This window comes from Tachyglossus aculeatus, chromosome X4 (genome assembly GCF_015852505.1).
Source record: "Tachyglossus aculeatus isolate mTacAcu1 chromosome X4, mTacAcu1.pri, whole genome shotgun sequence".
Taxonomy (NCBI): Eukaryota; Metazoa; Chordata; class Mammalia; order Monotremata; family Tachyglossidae; genus Tachyglossus; species Tachyglossus aculeatus.
In genome coordinates, this window is record NC_052098.1 from 7,358,347 (window position 1) to 7,373,114 (window position 14,768).

Genomic DNA, 14,768 nt, shown 5'->3' on the forward strand with positions numbered 1-14,768 from the left:
TTGGGCACAGTCCCTGTCCCATATGGGGCTCGCAGTCTTAATCCCCATTTTACAGATGAGGTAACTGAGGCACAGAGAGGTTACGTGACTTGCCCAAAGTTACACAACAGACAGGCGGCAGAGCTGAGATTAGAACCGAGGTCCACTGCTTCCCAGGCCCGTGCTCTTTCCATTAGGCCACACTGTTTCCCACCTAACTTCTCCGTACCTCAGTTTCCTCATCTGTGAAATGGGGATTAAATACCCTTTCTCCCTCCTACTTAGACTATGAGCCCCCTTGTGGGGTGGGGACTGTGTCCAACCTAATAAACTTTATATCTACCCTAGCGTTTATTCATTCATTCAATCGTATTTATTGAGCGCTTACTGTGTGCGCTCAATACTTGTACTGTACTAAGCGCTTGGGAAGTACAAATCAGCAACATATAGAGGCGGTCCCTACCCAACAATGGGCTCACAGAATGGTGCTTGACAAAGCGTAAGCGCTTTCACTTTACACAGAACAAGAACAATAATCAAAATCAATCGACCATACTTATTGAGCACTTACCGTGGGCAGAGCACTGTACTGAGCAGTTGGGAGAGTACGGTATAACAGGGTTGACCTTTCCAGGTGTTCAGTACAGTGCTCTGCTCTGCCCACAGCACTGTGGGTGCTCAGTCCCTATGACTGATTGATTGAGGGGGAGGGCAGTAAGGGTCCAGGCGCGGTTCCCTGACTCACTGTGCCGTGGGGCTGAAGGAGTGGTGAATAAAAAGTGCAAATCCAAGTGCAAGGTTGATGCAGAAGAAAGTGGGAGAAGAGGAAATGGCAGGGAGGCCTTTTGGAGGAGGTGTGCTTTTAATAAGGTTTTTATGGTGGGGAGTGTGATCATCTGTCAGATGTGAAGAGGGAGGGCATTCCAGATCAGAGGCAGGATGTGGATGAGAGTTCAGAGGCAAGATTGAACTATAGAGGAGTGAAGTGTGTGGACTGGGCTGTAGTAGGAAAGTAGCGAGGTAAGCTAGGGACGGGGCAAGATGATTGAGTGCTTTAAAGTCAAAGTCACACATCAGGCATTAATACCCAGATCTCCTGGCTCCTAGTCCTGTGCTTTTTCCACTAGTCATATTCCTTATTAATACATACTTATTAATACAAGCATAATATTGCTTGACTTAGATCCAGTGGAAAGAGCACTGTTCTGGAAATCAGGATACCTGATTCTGGTTCTGCCTGTAGCTGGTAAACTCACAGCACTGAGGCTCATTTTGTGATGCTGGTGGGAGACTCCATCATCTCTCTATGGAAGTCCTCACCATTTAAAATGGGTGAAGTCTGTTATAAGGAAGATAGTTCTCTAAAACCCTCTACCTCTTTGATATCTGAGTTACTGTAATGATTAGACTGTGAGCTTCTCCATTAGATTCTAAGCTCCTCCATTAGATGCCAAGCGGCTTCTATCGTATTGTACTCTCCTAAGTCTTTAGTATAGTGCTCTGTACACAGAAAGTGCTCTCCATGCACACAGAAATCCTTTCTCCATGTAAAATAAGCACTCAATAAATACCACTGATTAAAATAGGTGAAGTCCGTTATAGGGAAGACATTCCTCTCACTCTCCACCATTTTGATATCTAAGCTGCAGTAATGCCTAGATGCCAAACTCCTCCACTAGATTCTCCACTAGGCTGCCTGTAAGCTCCTTGAGGGCAGGTACTGTGTCCACCTACTCTCCCAAGCACTTAGTACAGCACTCTGCACACAGAAAGCGTTCAATAAATACCGCTGATTGACAACATTTTCTCTCATGAGGGTTGCCTCTGCAGTTAACGTTAGATGAAGTAGGCTTCAATTTCTGCCTCAATGGACATATAATGTTATCAGGATTTAGTGTTGAAGAGTCTGTCAGTCAAATTTTCCCTGCCTGTTTCCTATTTCATATGTTTGTCTTCTACTTCTTTCACTTAGGGTGCTGAAATTATTTTTAGGCTGTTGGCCAATGCCGATGTCAAAGAACCTGCTATCCTTCCTATAAACTTGGAGCTCCAAGTGCTTTAAAGGGAGATAATGAAAAACAACATTTGACATAAGGCCAGCAGGCACTAAGTGAAACAAAAAACAAACAAATTCAACAACTCCCAAATATTACAGAACTGTGTGCACAAACTGCCCACACTACATTAAGCAGTAAACCCAATGGTGTTTGGCTTTCATCTGAAAGGTCACCTGGATGAATCTGCTGCAGAAGCTTCCAAAAGCCAGGGATGTGGTAGTGAGTATGTTTGGTTGCTTTTCGCAAACCAATGAACAGAGCTGTAAGTGAGCCCCAAGTGGGACAGGGACTGTGTCCAATCTGATAGCTTGTATCTATCTCAGCACTTAGAACAGTGCTTGAACACAAAGTAAGCACTTAACAATTACCATAAAAAAGTTTCTTTCCTATCCTTAGTGAATTTTTTGTAAAATTATTTTTTTTGGCTGCCCTTTTTAATTTGGAAGTAGCATGGACTCCACTTGTCTGCTGCGTGATCTTTTGCAAGTCACTTAACTTCTCTGTGCCTCATTGACCTCATTTATAAAATGGGGATTAAGACTGTGAGTCCCATGTGGGACAGGGACTGTGTTCAACCCAATTTGCTTGTATCCACCCCAGCACCTAGTACAGTGCCTGGCACATAGTAAACTCTTAACAAATGCCATAATTACTATTATGGGCAGTATGATCTGTAATTCTTGGTGCTTAAGACATCTGTTTATCCCGAGTAAGGCAATTTCTTCTTACCTCCCAGTGAGAGTCTCTAGGTTTGATATCTAAATAATCTGAGGAGTTGGAATGAAACCCTGAAAACTTTGTCCCTAATATCTTTAGCCTTATAGCTGAGACATTATGTGACAGTCTAATGCTTTACCTTCCCACTTATGATTACAGAGAAATTCCCTTTTTAAAGACTGAAACATGAAGCTATCCCTGACCCTGCTCACAGCAACTTTTCTGCTTCCACTGTTCACCGGCCTGGGGATATCTGGGTCTTTCTGGATTCAATTCATTCAATCGTGTTGATTGAGCACTTACTGTGTGCAGAGCACTGTACTAAGCGCTTGGGAAGTACAAGTTGGCAACATATAGAGACGGTCCCTACCCAAAAGTGGGCTCACAGTCTAGAAGAGGGAGACAGAGACAAAACATATTAACAAAATAAAATAAATAGAATAAACATGTACAAATAAAATAGAGTAATAAATACATACAAACATATACATATATACAGGTGCTGTGGGGAGGGGAAGGAGGTAAGGTGGGGGGAATGGGGAGGGGGAGGAGGGGGAGAGGAAGGAGGGGGCTCAGTCTGGGAAGGCTTCCTGGAGGAGGTAAGCTCTCAGTAGGGCCTTGAAGGGAGGAAGAGAGCTAGCTTGGCGGATGTGCAGAGGGAGGGCACTCCAGGCCAGGGGGATGACGTGGGCCAGGGGTCGGCGGCGGGACAGGCAAGAACGAGGTACAATGAGGTGGTTAGCGGCAGAGGAGCGGAGGGTGTGGGCTGGGCTGTAGAAGGAGAGGAGGGAGGTGAGGGAGGAGGGGGCGAGGTGATGGAGAGCCTTGAAGCCGATGGTGAGGAGATTCTCAGTCTCCCCTCTTCATTGTATCCCACACTGCTCGACAATTACTCTCTTTACCTAAAAAGCCTTATTGAAGGCACATCTCCTCCAAGAGGCCTATCCCTGAATAAATTCTAAATTCCTCATTTCCCACTTCCTTCTGCATTGCCCTGACTTGCTCCCTTTATTCACCAACAATCCCCTCAGCCCCATAGCACTTATGTCCATATCTGTAATTTATTTATTTATATTAATGTCTGTCTCCTGCTCTAGATTGTAAACTAGTTGTGGGCAGGAAATGTGTCTGTTATATTGTTGTATTGTACTCTCCCAGATGCTTAGTACAGTGCCCTGCACACAGTAAGCACTCCCATTGTTGGGTAGGGATTGTTTCTGTTGCCGAATTGTACTTTCCAAGAGCTTAGTACAGTGCTCTGCACACAGTAAGTGCTCAATAAATATGATTGAATAAATAAATATGATTAATTGATCAATTGATTGCTCCCAACTGCCCTGTTCCCTGGCTCCTGTACCTGAATAATAATAATAATAATAATAGTTTTTGTTAAGCACTTACTATGTACCAAGAACTGTACTAAATTCTGGGGTAGAGATAAAATAATCTGGGGTAGACACAATCTCTGTCACACCTGGTGGGGAGGCGGGCGGAGAGCAGGTATCTAGTCCACATTTTACAGATGAGGAAACTGAGGAACAGGGAAGGTAAGTTACTTGCCCAAGGACACACAGCTCACACATGGTGAAGTCAAGGTTAGAACGTAGGTCCTCTGACTTCCAGGCCTTGGGTTGGGGTTTTGCCGGGCTGCATTTTGGAGGTGACTTTGAAGGCAAGGCACCTCAATAGAGGCATGATGATGTTGATATATCAAAGACAGCCTTTAGCAGAACAGCAGAACTTTTAAGAAACCTGAGCTGTTATTGTTATTGATGTGCAAATATGGAAACATTAAGCTCTTGTTAATAAATTGGGGCCCTCTAGTGACTTTCCCAATTAATTAGTTTAAGGCAGGTGAGGAAAGAGAACCCCCATTTGCCAACTTGACTCAAGCTGTGTAAATTCCTCCAATCCCATCATGCTTCTGGGCAGGCGATGTAGCAGAGAGGGATACTGTGGGTACCTGGGACCCCACTGTGAGTTACTGACAGAGTTAAAAACAGAGTCCCTGTGGCTTGATTGCCACATTAGTAAATTATACCTTAGTACAGAAAAGGTCAGGTAGGTTGGGAAGCCTTTCATGATACACAAGCCAAAAGTAGCACTTCTACCTTTTAGAGCCCATAATTTAAGTTGATTGAAATGTGAAGGTGTGTTTGGTTAAGAGGGTTGCAAGATAAAAGCTAAATCCTATTTGGGATAAGTGTAGAATTTCCCAGGAGAGTGTCATCAAAACAGAACAAAATAAGTGTTTTCGATGAACGTCTCAGAGCGTTTCCACTGTACTTATGTTTAACCTGGAGTACAAATACCTGTGATTGTCTTGTATCGATAGCACAGAACTAATAATATGAAGTTTAAAAAAAGATCGGGACCTTCATATTTACTCGACTAGTATATGAAATGGAATTGCATTTTGTACAATATTCTTTGTAGGCTAAAAATGTGTTCCTACATCAGGTTACTGAGCAAGGAATTTCACATGATGTACTAATATACTTTTTTTCAAATGCTCTGGTTATATAACTGTTGGGAAACTAAAAACCCCAAACCTGCCTTCTGACAAAATGTTTTTTCTCTGCACATGCTCCCTTACAGCTTCTCACTTTAGCCTGATTCACAAAGGCCCAGATATCTGCAATATCTCTTAGTTGATTTGCAGGGAGTTGATGTCAGGGGATGGGGCAAAAAAATTTTCATTGAGAAAAGTGACCAAGTTAAATACATCATTTATATAACCTTTAAAAGCTGACAGATGAATTTGGAAAGTGAAAGCATTATATTGTAATTAAAATAAAAGATTGTTTTATTAGTGAGACAATCACACAATTCTGATGTGCGCTTTAGTTTCTCACATGGTAAAAATGCCTATTCCTTCCTTTGATTTCCCCTGATATATTGTAAGCTCCTTGAGGGCAGAGGTCATATCTACTAATTCTAGTGTACTCTCCCAAGCGCTTAGTACTGTAGGTACTCAATAAATGTCCTTCATTCCTCGACTCATCTCTCATTCATCCTATGATTTTGCTAACAATGCTATCAACCCACATGTTCAATCTGTCACCAAATCCTGTCAGATCTACCTTTACAGCATCACTAAAATCAACCCTTCCCTCTCCTCCCATACTGCCACCATGCAGTTATCAATCAGTCAATCAATCATATTTATTGAGCGCTTACCTTGATTACTGCATCAGCCTCCTTGCTGACCTCCCTTCCTCCTGTCCCTCCCCACTCGAGTCCATACTTCACTCTGCTACCCAGATCATTTTTCTAAAAAATAGTTCGGTCCACATCTCTCCACTCTTCAAAAAGCATCCAAGGGCTGCCCGTCCACCCCTGCATAAAGCAGGAACTCCTTGACTTTAAGGAACTCAAACAACTCTTCCCCTCCTACCACACCTGGCTGATTTCATACTACAACGTAGCCCTCACACTTTGCACCTCCAATGCCAATAATTAATTAATCAGTAAAATCACATCTCCTCCAAGAGGACATCCCTGACTAGGCCCTCTCCCTTCTGCATTGCCTATGCAGTTGGCTCTGTGGCTCCGATCTCACCCTGACTTCACCACCCTGGGATTCAATAGCAGAGATTGGAATTGGCCCACGTGACACTTTGCTAAGCTGGGGTATATCCCCAAAGACCATTAAATTCTGAAACGGCTGAAGTAATGCCTGTAAAATGATCAACAAAACCCTCTCTTGACCTCATGGCTCCACCCAGTTATCGCCCTATCTCCCTCCTACCATTTCTCTCCAAACTCCTTGAGCAAGTTGTCTACACCCACTGTCTCCACCTCCTCTCCTCGACCCCTAGAATCTGGCTTCCACCCCCTTCACTCCACAGAAACTGCCCTTAAAGGTCACAAATGATCTCCTTCTTGCCAAATCCAATGACCTCTATTCCATCGTAATCCTCCTCGAATCTCAGCTGTCTTCAACACTGTTGACTACCCCCTTCTGCTGGAAACATTATCCAACCTTGGCTCTGCTGACACTGTCCTCTCCTAGTTCTCCTCTTTTCTCTCTGGCTGCTCCTTCTCAGTCTCTTTCACAGGCTCCTCCTCTGGCTCCCACCCTCTAACTGTAAGAGTCCCTCAAGGCTCAGTTCAGAGTCCCCTTCTATTCTCCATCTACATCCACTAACTTGGAGAACTCATTCACTCCCATGGCTTAAATTATGATCTCTACATGTATGATTCCCAAATGTACGTCTCCAGCCCAGATCTCTCTCCTCTGCAGTTTCACATTTCCTTCTGCATTCAGAACAACTCTACTTGGATGCCCCACCAACTCCTCAAACTTAACAGGTCCAAAACAGAACTCCTTATCTTCCCACCCAAACTCTGTCCTTCTTGGGACTTTCTTCTTTGAGTCCTGCATTGGCTTTTTCAACCACACATGCAATCGTAGGTGAATTTACCATTGGAAGTGTCTTTTTCAAGTACAAACAGCATATTTTTTCATATGTGTGTATGTGTGTGCACACACACACATACATGTACTCAAATTCCATGTGTATTTGCCTTCAAAGAATTTGAAGACCTCCCACTTTGTAATTTTCTCAATTCAATGTGTCTGTTTTGGATCATCTGCAACAGTCTATGTGATAATCCTTTAGAAGTTTGCCACAGGAAAGAAAACTGCAAATTATTTCAACAGAATGCTAATTCATACCAGTGACTGAACTGTCTCCAGAAATTTGCCAGAACCTCATTTGATAATGTTGAACATAAGCAAGGTTGATCCTCAGAGGCAGGCATCTCTTCCTTGTACCCTATGTACTGTCTCAGTGGAATTTACTTTGTACGTTTTTGTTGTACAAAAACAGAAAGGGGACTAGACTTAAAGATATAATTGTCATCAGCCTGGACTTCTCCCATGATTAGTAGTAGAGTTGTCCTTGGTTTGGAGATGAAGCTGCCAACAGTGAGAGTGCATCCGTGTGTGTGTTCTTAGAATAATTTCTTACAGTTTGTCCATGAATATTCAGTACTGCCCATTTTCTGGCCCTACTCACTGTACCTTGATCTCACCTATCTCAACGTCAACCTCTCACCCACATCCTACCTCTGGCCTGGAACGCTCCCTTTATTCACCCCCACCCAACCTCACAACAGTTATGTCCATATCCATAATTTACTTATATATGTTGATATCTGCCTCCCCCTCTAAACTGTAAGCTTTTTGTGGGCAGGGAATGTGTCCGTTATATTGTTGTGTTGTACTCTCCCAAGCGCTTAGTACAGTGCTGTGCACACAGTAAGCACTCAATAAATACATTTGATAGATTGATTGAACAGTAACAATAAGAGCTGTAGTGCATTACTGTTAAAGGGAACTGTCCTCAGGCTCTTCACCCTTCTGTTAGAGCTGACTCAAATCCAGCAGTTACAACCTTTCCAATGTATAACAGCTCAGGGGCTGCCTTGTCAGATTCCTTCAGGTGATGTTAGGTGGAGGAATGTAGCATCACTCGCTAAACTCAGAGGTGTTGAGTGTCATTCATCAGCCATACTCTAGATCACATGATAGGACAAGTTTAATCCTAATGATGCATGGAGGTCAGCTCAACCACAGTGATCAAAACAGCACACTTTCTCTGGACAGGGCGTGTTAGGCAGATGGATGGATGACAGTGGGTTACCCAAGTGCCTGCTGGAGATGGGGAACTGAAAGAGGGCACCTGCAAGCCTAGAAGGCAAAATAAACAGTTTGGAAATATAGTGAAGCAACTTCTCAAGCAGTGTGGTACAGTGATATGGGATTTATCAACTGCAAGTTAGTTATGTATTGGGCTTTTTAGCCTTGCCCTCGTGCATGTAAAAGATTTCTCTGCTAGTACCATCATTTTGAAAAAGGGTACGCATGCATACATCAAACACACGCACATACTCATGAATATATGTGCATATGTATATATGCACATAAAATTGTATGTAATTGTAAATATCTGTACATATTTGTTGGGTAGTTACATGCACATTGTCTCCCTTATTGCACTCAAAATTCCTTGAGGGCAGGGGCTCTTTGCCCCTCTCAGGGTCGCACCTGGAGAGTTTCCAGTACTCTACCAATACTGACTATGGGAGGGAGAATCAAGCAGGGGCCTACCCATTCCATTCTTAGCTTGTGCAGTGGCTGGCGAATGGAAGACAACCTGCTACAAGCCAAAACTCACCTGTGCTGGGCAACAGTGGCATGGGAGAGAGTCAAGTGTGGAGACTCAAGTTTACTGCATGGAAGGAGGCAACGGTAAACCACTTCTGTATTTTTACCAAGAAAACTGTGGATACACTACCAGAACGATTTCAGATGGAGGCAGGGCGTTCTGAGAGAGATGTGTCGCTATGGGTCGGAGGTGACTCAGCAGCATAAGAAAAGATAAGGAACTATTCTATTCATTAACTTGAATCTCAAACACCTAATTTAGTATTATGTTTCTAGTGGGAGTTCAGCTACTTGCTGATTTACTGACAGATTCCTAAATCTGGAGCTCAATTTCTGGATATTCAGCAACAAGGACTATTTTACATGTGCACAGACTCCGGTCGAATAGATACTTCATTTCTGTGGCCATTTCTCCTGTTTGAAACTTTTGGCTGACTCTACTTTTACTTGGCTCTTCCTTAAGGTACCGGAGAGAGTGGCAAAAGCACCTTTATCAAGCAGATGAGGATTATCCATGGATCCGGCTACTCGGATGAAGATAGAAAAGGTTTCACGAAGCTGGTTTATCAAAACATATTTACGGCCATGCAGTCGATGATCAGAGCCATGGACACTCTGAGAATACAGTATGTTTCTGAGGAGAACAAGGTAAGATGTGCAAAATATTTTTATTCAAGTGGATTTGTTTCAATCTTTGGAAGCATTTAAGGAACTGGAAGCTGGGTTCATTTTTTAAAAAGCAGCTGCCAGACTTCGGCATATCTGGCAAGTGTGTATCCAAAAAATAATTAAGTGCATCTGGTTGAACAAAAGAATATTCCAAATAAGGAGATCCTCACAGTGTTTCGGGCACCAAAAGTGCCCTTGAAGCTTTGATTTGATATGAGATACTCCAGACAAGTCTTTAGAGGCTTTTCTTTATCGAGGCTTGGCCCTATAAATGTAGGAGACACCGAGCTTCCCTAATTACACGTGCTCAAGCTAGATTCGAAAGTGGGATTAGGATGGACCAAGTGATGCATCTGAGTTTAACTGGACTACAAAATTGTAAAGAATCTTCAGTGCTGCCATTCAATTTGTTATGATGATTATTATTTATGATATTTATTAAATGTCATAAGTGCTGGGGTAGATGCACGCTAATCAAGTTGGACACAGTTTATGTCAATCAATCAATCAATCGTATTTATTGAGCACTTACTGTGTGCAGAGCACTGTACTAAGCGCTTGGGAAGTACAAGTTGGCAACATATAGAGACAGTCCCTACCCAACAGTGGGCTCACAGTCTAGAAAGGGGAGACAGAGAACAAAACCAAACATACTAACAAAATAAAATAAATAGAATAGATATGTACAAGTAAAATAAATAGAGTAATAAATATGTACATACATATATACAGGTGCTGTGGGGAAGGGAAGGAGGTAAGATGGGGGGGATGGAGAGGGGGACGAGGGGGAGAGGAAGGAAGGGGCTCAGTCTGGGAAGGCCTCCTAGAGGACGTGAGCTCTCAGTAGGGCCTTGAAGGGAGGAAAAGAGCTAGTTTGGCGGATGGGCAGAGGGAGGGCATTCCAGGCCCGGGGGATGATGTGGGCTGGGGGTTGATGGCGGGACAGGCGAGAACGAGGCACGGTGAGGAGATTAGCAGCAGAGGAGCGGAGGGTGCGGGGTGGGCTGTAGAAGGAGAGGAGGGAGGTGAGGTAGGAGGGGGCGAGGTGGTGGAGAGCCTTGAAGCCGAGGGTGAGGAGTTTCTGCCTGATGCGCAGATTGATTGGTAGCCACTGGAGATTTTTGAGGAGGGGAGTAACATGTCCCACATGAGGCTCACAGTCTTAATCCTCCTTTTACAGATGAGGTCACTGAGACACAGAAAAGTGAAATGACTTACCCAACGTCACAGAGCAGACAAGTGGCAGAGCTGGGACTAGAACCCAGATCCTTCTGACTCCCAGGGCCATGGTCTATCCACTAGGCCATGCTGCTTCTCTGAATTTGTTCCATTTGTCAATCTGATTACTCATTGGGGGTTTAGGGAACAAGAATTTTCAAGTCTTTTCTGTCCATTTGACTTCTTGCTTCCTTGGTGTTTTGCCTGTAGTGTCCAGTGTTTTTGTTGTTGTTTTTTTTTCATAATGCTTCTCCTTAGATACAAACCTCAGCCCCACAACACTTATGTAAATATCTGTATACTCCACTAATTCCTCTCTCCATAATGTATTTTCTTGTCTGTCTCCTCCTGTAGACTGTAAGCTCCTGGTGGGCAGGGAACATGCCTACCAATTTTGTTGTATTGCACTTTCCCAAATGCTTAGTACAGTGTTCTGTACCCAGTTAGCATGTGGTAAATAACTTTGATTCATTAATTGATTGCAGAACACCCACAATAAATCACTGGACTGGGCTTGTTTAATCTAGAAGGGCAACATGGCATTCTTGACCACAGAGTGCCCATGGCCTAGCCTTTTGAGGAGGCAAGAGTGGATAGGCTCCTAAGGCAAATGTAAAGTTGATGTAATAAGTGTATGTATCCCAGAGCTTGCAGGACATAGTAAGAAAATAGGGGTAGTACAGGAAATAAAAGGCAGGTCTTAAAGGAATAGGAAATCACAAAACTGCTATTATATTTGTTTTCCTGTCTCCACCAGCTACTTAAAAAAAAAAAACAATTCAACAGTGACCTGTTTTCAGACCAAGGGCAGAAATGCAGAGGAGGGAGGTGGGGAGAAGGGGAGGGAAAGCAATGGCTGGAAAGAGAATTGGGTTTCTTTATCTTCACTTCTCATTTTGCCCTCCATTTAAAGCCTGCTACTGTTTCCTGCAGTCTAGAGATTCTTTACCAAGCCAAGCCTGTCAGTTATCTCTTTGGGAGCATGAGCTTGAGAACTGTAAAGTATGACAGAAGTACCAGTTTATAGGCTGGCTCTGCTATCAGTGTGTATAGGATGGCCTTCCCCCAGGCCTCATTCTTTAATAATAATAATGATGGTTTTTATTAAGCGCTTACTATGTGCAAAGCACTGTCCTTGGTATTCGTCCCACCCCCAACCCCACAGCACTTACGTACCTATCTTTAAATTAAATATTATAAATTACCTATTTATTCATATTAATTTCTGTCTCCCCTTCTAAACTGTAAGCGTGTTTTGGGCAGGGAACGTATCTGCTAACTCTGTCAGATTGTGCTCTCCTAAGTGCTTAGTACAGTGCTCTGCACATAGAGAAGCAGCATGTTGTAGTGGATAGAGCACAGGCCTGGGAGTCTGAAGGTCATGGGTTCTAATCCTGGCTCTGCAAAATGTCTGCTGTGTGAAGTTGGGCAAATCACTTCACTTCTCTGTGCCTCAGTTACCTCATCTGTAAAATGGGGATTGAGACTGAGCCCCATGTGGGACAGGGACTATGTCCAACCCGGTGTGCTTATATCCACCCCAGCACTTAGTACAATGCCTGGCACATAGTAAGCGCTTAATAAATACCACAGTTATCATTAGTAGTAGTAGTAGTAAGTGCTCAATAAATACCATTCATTGATTTATTTATTCATTCATTCATCTTCCATTTCCCAGTTGGAATCCTTTGCTTCGCTCAAGCATGTCTCCTTTCTTCGTCCTTGGTTCCACAACCTGGGGAACCAGGCTCCAGTTAATCTTACAATGACCTTACTCTTGTTTCTATTGCATTGTACTTTCCCAAGTGCTTAGTACAGTGCTCTGCACATAGTAAGTGCTCAATAAATGCCACTGATAATTTGATTGTATCTTACAGGCCTGCTTTGTGGGCAGAAACCCGTGTTCTCCCCCCACCTTGCCCAAGAATTTTACTCCTTCTTTCACATCCCTTTGATCATATCCCTTAGTACTCTCTCATACTCAATCTCTGTACTTCTGCAGTTGTTTTCTTAATGTTCCCTATGAATGTCTTGTGTAATTTCAAATACGAACCCACTAAATATCCGTGGGGTCTAATTCTGTGTTTTGTCAAGGGTCTTAGGAACTTTTTGTACTCAATAATTCTTAGTAATTGGAGTAAGCTTGGAAACACATGCCCCCCCCACCCCCCCGCCACTTCCCTCCCCCATCCATCTCCAAATTTTTACATATCTCAAAGTTCAGGAATGGACAAAACAGTGTAAAAGGCCTTTAATAACTCTGGAATTCTTCTTTCGTGTCTCATTGATAAGACCTCAGTGTCTGTCTGCACAAATTTGGATTGCATTTTGGTTCAGTTATTCAGGTTGCGTAGAAAGTTAAACATGCCTCAGTGCTTCCAAGATTATTGTTCAGCTGAGCCTCTAGTCTGGGTCTTTTAGAAAGATTTATGCTTCATGGGAGATGATTCAGAATCATTTCAAATTCTTGCCAGTCCAAACTCCCACCTTCATCTCCTCACCTGCTTTATTTAGAGCCTGAAAGAATCCTACATCTCTGGGGAAATTTGAAATGATGCTAATGGTCTTTCAAAATTTTAATCAGCCAATTAGTGTGCTGGGTCATTGAAGGTTTCTGACAGTTCTTAAAAAATGTACAAAGACTGTGACATGGATTATCAGATGCACATTGGGCTTTTTAGCTACATGCACATGCTTAGCACTTCACTGTGAGTTATCTTACCTCTAAATAAAGAACCGCTACATATGAATAATAATAATAATTGTGGTATTTGTTATTCATTCATTCATTCAATCTTATTTATTGAGTGCTTACTATGTTCAGAGCACTGTATGAGAAGTAGTGTGGCTCAGTGGAAAGAGCCCGGGCTTTGGAGTCAGAGATCATGGTTTCAAATCCTAGCTCTGCCAACTGTCAGCTGTGTGACTTTGGGCAAGTCACTTAACTTCTCTGGGCCTCAGTGACCTCATCTGTAAAATGGAGATTAAAACTGTGAGCCCCCTCACTCACACTCCTCTCCCCTGTAAATCTATATTACTACCTCACAGAGAACTCCGCTTTCTCAACCCCATCCATCTTTCTGAGCGCCTCACACCCCACCTCACCTCCCTTTCCTCTCTACCTAATCTTGATGATGAGATTACTGCTCTCAACTCTACCCTCTCTACTCAGCTCGACTCCCTCACTCCCTTTTCCCTTTGCCGCTCTCATACCACTAACCCACAGCCCTGGATCACTGCCACTGTCCGCCTCCGCTCTTATGCTCGAGCTGCTGAACGCTGCTGGCAAAAGACTAAACACCAAGCCAGCCTCATTCACTTCAAGTTTATCCTTTCCTGCCTTAACTCTGCCCTCTCCTCTGCCAGACAAAACTATTTCTCCTCCCTTTTTGACACCCATGCCCATCATCCCCGTCAGCTCTTCCGTACATTTAACTCCCTTCTCAGGCCCCCTGTTCCTCCCCGTCCGCCTTCCCTCATCCCCAACATCTGGCCTCCTACTTCATTAATAAAATTAACTCCATCAGGTCTGAGCTCCCCAAAGTCACTTCTCCCCCTTCTCCAACCCCCCAGCTCTCAACCCTCTCCGCTACTCTCCCATCCTTCCCAGCAGTATCCTCAGATGAGATCTCCTCCCTCTTCTCAAGTGCTACTTCGGCCACCTGTGCTCTGACCCCATTCCCTCTCATCTTATGAAATCTCTCACCCCGTCCCTCCTCCCCTCCTTAAATTCCATCTTCAACCGCTCACTTTCCACTAGTTCCTTCCCCTCTGCCTTCAAACATGGCCACATCTCCCCCATCCTAAAAAAAACCCTCTCTTGACCCCACCTCACCTTCTAGTTATTGCCCTATCTCCCGCCTACCATTCCTTTCCAAACTCCTTGAACGAGTCATCTACACCCGCTGCCTCGAATTCCTCAACGCCAGCTCTCTCCTCGACCCCCTCCAATC

General features: G+C 43.7%; 1 protein-coding gene and 1 non-coding gene across 2 annotated transcripts in view; both read left to right on the forward strand.

The window, feature by feature from the left end:
* LOC119947952 (guanine nucleotide-binding protein subunit alpha-14) overlaps positions 1-14,768 on the forward strand; it is a 222,827-nt gene that overhangs the window by 121,240 nt on the left and 86,819 nt on the right. The window contains exon 2 of the mRNA XM_038769648.1: positions 9,392-9,576. Coding sequence (XP_038625576.1) covers positions 9,392-9,576 — 185 coding nt within the window. The remainder of the gene's footprint in view (positions 1-9,391; positions 9,577-14,768) is intronic.
* LOC119948401 lies at positions 8,791-8,928 on the forward strand. Its single transcript, XR_005456799.1, has one exon. It is a non-coding gene; the product is annotated as a small nucleolar RNA SNORA7 (small nucleolar RNA).